The 7,886-nt window shown below is 39.4% G+C and overlaps 1 protein-coding gene across 1 annotated transcript; it reads right to left on the bottom strand.

Moving 5' to 3' along the window:
- Positions 1 to 6,703: 6,703 nt before the first annotated feature.
- On the bottom strand, positions 6,704 to 7,149 carry LOC132516089 (small nuclear ribonucleoprotein E-like). The gene has a single exon (XM_060142498.1). It carries the CDS (start codon positions 7,140 to 7,142, stop codon positions 6,864 to 6,866), a length of 279 nt encoding a protein of 92 aa, XP_059998481.1. The 5' UTR covers positions 7,143 to 7,149; the 3' UTR covers positions 6,704 to 6,863.
- Positions 7,150 to 7,886: the final 737 nt, after the last annotated feature.

Below are 7,886 nucleotides of genomic sequence, written 5' to 3'. Positions count from 1 at the left end.
GGGGAGTAACTGATGTTCTTGAGAATGCAGGAGGGTAATAACATCCAGAGACCAGTGAGGGGTCGTCCTGGCTGAAAGGAGGGACACATCCCCGGGTTAGAGAAGGAGAAAGAAGATGCATACAAGTGAAGAGAGCCTGGCAGATTTGTCCACTTCATCCAACTGAGCCTAGCTGCCCTGGAGCCTACCTTAGCCAGGAGTTGCATTCAAAAAAGTCAGTCTAGGGACTTCCCTGGTGGTGCAGTGGTTGAGAGTCCGCCTGCCGATGCAGGCGACATGGGTTCGTGCCCCGGTCCGGGAAGATCCCACATGCTGCGGAGTGGCTGGGCCCGTGAGCCATGGCCGCTGAGCCTGCGCGTCCAGAGCATGTGCTCCGCAGCGGGAGAGGCCACAGCAGTGAGAGGCCCGCCTACGGCAAAAAAAAAAAAAAAAATTTAATGATTCTCTAAATGATATAACCTGATATTTAAAACTCCACCTTTTCATTTGTGAGAGCTGGGCAAGCTTGGAGGAATTCTGAAAGTTATTAAAGGTTTTTAAAATAAAGTTACTAAGATGCCACAGCATATAGTATGTAAAACTTTAATGTGGAAAATTCCAAAATTGCAAGGGAAGTAGTATGAGGGAAAAGAGGTTTGGAGAAGGCAGGTGAAATTGGAGGAGGAGGAAGAAGACCACAGAAATAAGTAGGAGAATCAGGGCCAGTATTGCCAACCCTGAGGAGAAAATTAGAGATGTAGATAGAGGCATAACATCTGCTCTTCTGTTCCAAGCAGCTTTTGTTTCCAAATTCACCTCCTCTCCTGTCCTTGCCTCAGCCAGGCCCTATCTCCCTTTTCTTTGAAATAATATAAATAGCAAAAACCTCACCAAACACTGGAAACCACTGTTATATCACATCCCAAATAAGATGAGTGCACTTGAGCACATAGGATGATAATAATACAACCAGGGGTTTCTGTTTTGTTTTGTTTTGTTTTTTAACTCAAGGGGATGCAAAGGGAGAGGTAAAGTAACTTCCCTCTTAAACTGTTTGTTTGAAAATAATATGCAGAAAGGGAAAAACAATCCTCAACTAACAACTGCCTTCCTTGCCATCTGCTTAATCTAAACATTAACATATCACATAACTGGGTGAACTCAAATTGCACTGGAAACAGAGTGTTCTGTTCTACTTTTTCAGACCATTAATGGGGGAGTCAAGTGAGAATTCTCTATGGGATTATATGGGCTTTATGGGCTTCCAACACATGCATTTAGGGCCACATTTTCAGTCCAGCCTTAACTCATCATACTATGACTGGAGGCAAAATTGTGCCTGGTTAATTAGCACAAGTACTAATCAAGCACTAATGAAATTTGCCCACAAGCAGTTCTTCAGACTAGGGCACAAGTAGTGCACACAATTTCCGTGTATATCACTTAGCATGTCAGCACAAAAGGAGGGAAGAAATGAACAATACTTTCCTAAAATTTGCTTCAGGCTAACCACAGGCAAATATCATCTCTACCCAGAAGTAATACATTAGTTGCATCAGTGTAAACTTCATAAATCCTAAATCTGCAAACTGCATCCCAATTTGCCATATTAGGTTGCAAATTTCTAAAAATATAGAGAATGTTATTAATGAAGACACTTCATTCTCACAGATTTATGAGCTAGTTAAGACCTGAATTTGGAAATGAATGTGATCCGTAATATACCTTCAAAAATATAGGCAGTCTTTCAAGCTAAAACATCAGTTCTTAAGAGGTGGCAATAATGTTGGAAAACAGCTATTTATTTAAACTCAGAATAGTGAAAAAAAGGAGGCCCAATTTTATCTCTTCCATCAGTGATATATCCTTAGTCTTCTTACTGTGTTTTAAATCTGCTATTAAGATCTGTCCAAGCATAAGAGCTTATTTACAACACAAATATTAATTACACTAAGGAAGATGCCTTCAATCTATCAGTTAAATCATACTAATCGGAGATGCAGTAAGCACGTTGAAATAGTATTTATATAATCAAGCTTCACGCATAGGAAACATTTTTGCTCTGGGTCTCTCATTGTTTTGCCAAAAAAGAAGTTCTGTGTCATCCCATTTTGGGGGACAGAAGGGAAACAGTGATTAATTCTCAGAGCAAGCTCACGTTAAAAAGCCAGGCAGAAAATTAAGAGAGGACTCTAGGAGTGTGGGAGGCTGCCATCTCTTCTGCCCTGTAAACTACACTCCTTCCTTAAAGAGCTGTTACATTTCTCATGGGAAAAGATCTCACCTTTAAGGAGCTGAAACTTACCCACTTGAACAGGTGCAAGGGCCAGACAACCGGTTGTTCTCTTTATGGACTATCGACAAAGATCACTTAAAAAAATCATGATTATTGGTGAGTGGTAAAAACCAGCCAATTCACACAATGCCTTCATAAAATGAAACTCAGCTGAGAAGAAAGAGAACAGGCCAGAATCAGGGTAACTCAGATACAACCTGTCACCTGTGGCCCCATGCAGTGAAAGCCTCCCACACAGCCTCCTGAGTTAAGGACAACAGGTTAATTTTGACGCTGAATTCTCTTGTCCTTTGAAAGATGCTGTTGCCTAGGTATTATGTTATACTCATTTTTCCATTTGTAAACAGATCTAACTTACCTCTACAGAACAGTGGAAGGGGGAAAAAAGAAATTTCTTGTCATTAATGAGATTTATTTTTCTTGATTAAATAAACGTTTGTGAACTAGAGAATGTGCAAATTTAACACGCTGTGAAAACAAGCAAGGTTCATGTGGACCGCAGACACGAACAAAATTCAAGCCTGACACTCTTCAAAGGAACCAAGGGCCCCATCTGCTGATGTTTAAATGTACTACAGTAGCAAATGGATTAAAAGGAGCATATGAAAAAAGAATTTATTGAACTAAAATACAACTAAATAGCCTGAAGTTTCAGAATCTAAGAAGCAAAATGCACCTTTAGAAGTTGGAGAATGTGCCCCTCTCGCCCCCTGGGCATAACTGCAGGGAAGTCACTCCGAGCAGATAAGTAGTTATTTTGGTTTTTATTTTTATTTTTTAGTCCTTGGGAAAGGAGCTTCAAGCATACAGCCTTCACTAGCTACCTTTTCTCTACTGAAAGTCCTCTGGTTGGAGCAAGTGCTCTTAAACTTCTGACTGGGGAATTCTTGTCTTTAAGGGACTTTGAAGAGTTTGGATCTTAATGGGTTTTGAAGCTTCCCCTTTTGTTGATAAAGAAGATATTCCAATTACTTCTCAGCCTTTTCTCCACCATGAGGTAATTCTGGGTCCTTTCTCTGAAGTTTATGTTGGTTATGACCAATGCAGCAACTAAGCGAGTAGGTAAAGCATAAGAGAAAAAAACCTAGATAGGTTAGAATAATGCAGTTTTGGAGTCTAGTCACAGCTGTGTCAAATATTCATTATTTGACCTTTTTCTACCTAGTTTTACTCACCTTAAAAGTAAGGTGTCAGATTGCATGAAATGCAAATGCCTCTCCTCCTAGCTCTAAAATCTATTGTGTTATCCAGAAGGGTAGAGAGGGTATCATACAAATCTTTATATCAACATAGCACATTCCATACATTAGGTGCTCCATAAAAATGTGTTAAATGGACATGTTTTCCATCAAAACGTTTTTGTCCTTTAATTATCTTCTTTATCTAATTCTGCCATTTAAGTTTCTTATACTCCTTTTATATTTGGAACTTAATAATACCTGTAGTGGACAACTATTTGCGGTAACCCAGACCCCTTTAACCCCTTTATTTAGAAAACTACCTCAGTGCTCTTAGGAACAATTATCTGTCCTCCACTATGAAGAGTGCTGATGGGACCATCAGTCAGGCTTCTCCGATCTCTCTTAGCTAAGTTGTGAGCACATAAACCAACCCTGGCCAGCTCTCTCTACTGTGGCTTTGAGTCTTACACAGAGAGAAACAGGAAGATAAAAGCAAAGAGGGTGGTGCATTCTGGAAGCATGCTCTGAAATACCTGTCAACTGGTCCGTGTTACCTTGGGCCCTAGACTCCAGGAGCTGACCTAGTTTCTGTGTTATTTCTGAGATGGATTCTCCAGCCTTTCCTTCAGGAAGCTGAAGCATCAGGCCGAGCTACTTGCCAGGTTTCCCAAAACGTTTATTCTCTGCATAAGTAGTGTGGTGGACATTTGCTGTTTGTATTTCCCACGTGCAATCCCCGTTGCTTTCTTTCTAACAGATCCCGGACATCCCAGCCATGCAGTTAGGGTAGAATTGATTCCATCTCTCTCTCCAGGGGTAGATCTTGATTGGCTCAAGCTAATTATCACATCTCCTCCCTTGGCCACAGCAAATGGTTCAGAAATGGACATATAACTGAATTTGGGCCAAATATAAGATGTGGTTATTGGGGACTCTGGGGAAGAAGTTACCTCTATTTTCTGTGGCAATTATTTAAAAATCTCTCTCTGTCATTGGATGTGAAGCATGAAACCCTAGTTGTATTAGCATCAGTATCTACCTTATTATCACAAGAGGAACCAGTCTTAAAATGAAGCCAACACTTTGAAAACTATAATGAAAAGACAGAAAGAAACTACATCCTTGGAGGTAATGTAAAAGGCCTGAAACCTGAACTTTTTAGTTATATGAGGCAGTATATTCCCTTTATTGTTTAAGCCATTTTGATTTGGATATTCTATTACTTATAACTGAAATTATCCTAAATAATATCCAGTCTATTCCTCTTGGTAATAACCAAAGAATTTAGCCGATACAGTATTCATTTAGGAATCTGACTTCCTAGGAAGGTGAATCATTCTTGTTCTTGTATGCTATACTTCTGCTTAGATATTTCAATGTGATGCTTGATGTGATATTTCAATATCATGCTTGCTTTTTTTTTATATTGCTGAATCCTGTTCAATCTGCAGTCCACTATGACCCATTATTTTCTGCCATTCTCATCTAAAGCAAATCAATCATTTATTCTCTTCTATTGGTAGCGTCTCTTTTTTCTTCCTTTGTTTACTTACTTCAATATGTCCCATTTACCTTGTTTTCCTAAGTAACTCTCAAGTTTATCAAAGTCATTTGCAGGCAGTAAGCAAATTTTGCCTTCTAAAGTACTTGGTATAGTATACCACATAGTAGGTATTTGTGTGAAGAATGAATGAAGAGCTTTATGTCCCAAACTACCTTTCCCTGTTAGTTTAATCAATACCCTCCTACTACATCATTAGGGTGAAAAGAAATTAATTTTACTGGAGGTCCAGCAAGGTCTTAGCTTGGGAGCAGGTGGTTACTGGGATACATACCTGATGATGTGGTCATCTGTGCTTGGGACACTCAATCTAAATCCCTTTTTGGATAAACCCTTGATTTTCCCCTTTTGCACTTGCTGTACCTATTCAACTTCCAACTGTACTTTCTCTCAGTAATATGAAGAAAAGCTGGATGGACCAGCTCATTGATTAAAACACTGGTTCTCTCTCTTGTCATCTGAGGCACTTACTTATTTCACATCTAGTTCCCAGGCATCTTCGACATAACAGCTCCTTCTGTTTCAACTCTTTCCTGATACCCCTCCCCCAGAGTCACTCGCCTTTTTTCTTACCCATCCCAACTGTGGGATCTCCATCCACCAACTTGGTGAAACTGAAACACCAGCTTTTCCCCCTCCCTCATCCAGCACATCTTAATGAGTTACTGAGTATGATTGATTCTATTTAAGTAATATTTTTTAACATATTACCTCCTCTCCACTCCTACCTGCATTTTCTAGTTGGGATTCTTTTAATCTCTTACCTGAAATAGCCGTCTACTTAGTGTCTCTGTCTCTGCCTCCAGTCCTGCCATGTTCATATACATCTTCCATCTGTCCCCAGGGTGATGTATCGAAAATGTAAATGTGACCTTGTCATTACCCTGTATAAGACAATGGTTTCCCATTACTTTCACTATGTATTCTAACCTGGATCCTGCCTGCTCTCTTCTTACTTCTCACCACTTTGGACATAGTTATTAAAGTTCCAGGAAGATTAAACCACATGTGGTTCAGTCTCTGAAACATATTTCTTCCTGCTCCTATTCCTTACTCATGCTGTTTTCTCTGCCTAGTATAGCTTCCCATCACTTCTTCCCTAGCTAACTTTGACTAAACCTGCTTGGGTGTCATCTTTCCTAAGGGGTATGCTCTGATTACCCCTAGACTTGATCAAGTGATTCAATTCTATGATTCTAGAGAATTCTGTACCCCATCACATTCTAGCATTACAAAGCCAAATTTGAAGTAGACACATCAACACACTGCCTATGCTATGTCTCCTTGTGTAGCCTTTAATGAACTATTACACTTGATTTTACCATGTGACTTTACCCTCTTGTTACAGCTGATTGAATCAGGGGTAGGTACAGAGTGTCAAAGGGCAGCCATGGTTGCTTTAAAAAACATGGGCTGGACAAATTCTATCATGTTTGTAAGTATTTTGAACTGAGGAATACAGAGAAAACATTAGAAACATGGGCAATTTCTGAAAACCCATTATGTAGAGAAAAATAATGACTGATCCCTCACAAGAAAAATATTTTTGCCACATCACACAGAATGTGGGATCTTAGTTCCCCAGTCAGGGATCAAACTTGCGTCCCCTGCATTGGGAGCATGGAGTCTTAACCACTGGACTACCAGGGAAGTCCCAAGAAGTTTTTGTTTGTTTGTTTGTTTGTTTTTTTAATAAAAACAATCCCACAGCATTTATTGTCATCTGGTAATAACATAAAGGTGAGCAAAACAATATGAATAAATGCTTTAGAAATACACTTCTAACAAAGCACACCTAAAAAAACTGTATTGCCTTCTCAACAATTTCTCACTTCATTGATCATTTCTAGTTGGAGACACTTTGGAGCAGAGTAATGTTATCTCCTTTTAGCATGATCCGACCCAGTTGTTTTCTTGACTTTGTTTTAGAATGAATCTCTTCTGCATCATCTAATACGAGGTTCATATACTCATCAAAACCAATGATACAGCCCTCTATCCGCATATTCACTTGCTCATAAAGCCACACCTGAATCCGAGATCTATTTTGCAAGTATCTGAAGATGAGATTGATTGGCTGCACCATCGCCTTCTGTACCTTCTGGCCCTGGCCCCGGTACGCCATGGTGGAAGCTCACCCCAAGAAGTTTTAAGTGAGCAGAAACCACACGTAAGCAGAAGGTATGCAATAGAGAAGTAAAGAGAGCCTGGTGAGGACTTGTGAAGTCCCACTCTGAAATGAGTGAAATCCCCAGGGCCACCTGCATCCAGAGCCACCTTTCAATTCTTGCTCTCTGAAGTCAAGAGGCTCAGCTTTCCCTGAGCTTATCTTGTGTGCTTATCTTCTTATAATAATCTTTCTAATACATGAAGATGTATGAGCTGAGTCTTAGTTCTAGTAAGTAAAGGAGTCTAATCAAAACAGCACTGAATTTTCCTCTGTCCTCATTGGTCTTTACCACTAGATTATATGCTTCCCAAGGGCAAAGAACAGATATAGCATCTGGAACATAGTAAGTAGTAAAGAGAATAGATATTGAAATTCATGAATGAGAAGCCAAATAGAAGGCGTGGAGGGCAGATGATAGGGATCTGTTGCCAGTAAATGTACATTAACTATAAGGAAATTTATATAAAACAATAAGAGAGTATACTCGTCTCATCAATTACTTAAAGATACTTTATTTTTAAGTGATTATTATGCAAGGGAAATGTTTCCATACTACTCTCTACCTTGTAAAATATGGTACTTGAAATTTGATGCTATATATGATTTTATAGGTTAATTAAACAAGGACTTAATGATCACCTACTATGTGCTTAGCACATTGCTACATGCTATGAAAGATACTAAAATGTATAAATGCAA

This window comes from Lagenorhynchus albirostris, chromosome 2, assembly GCF_949774975.1.
Source record: "Lagenorhynchus albirostris chromosome 2, mLagAlb1.1, whole genome shotgun sequence".
NCBI classification, from domain to species: Eukaryota; Metazoa; Chordata; class Mammalia; order Artiodactyla; family Delphinidae; genus Lagenorhynchus; species Lagenorhynchus albirostris.
Note: the sequence above shows the minus strand (reverse complement) of the source record. Positions and strands in the feature narration are given on the sequence as shown.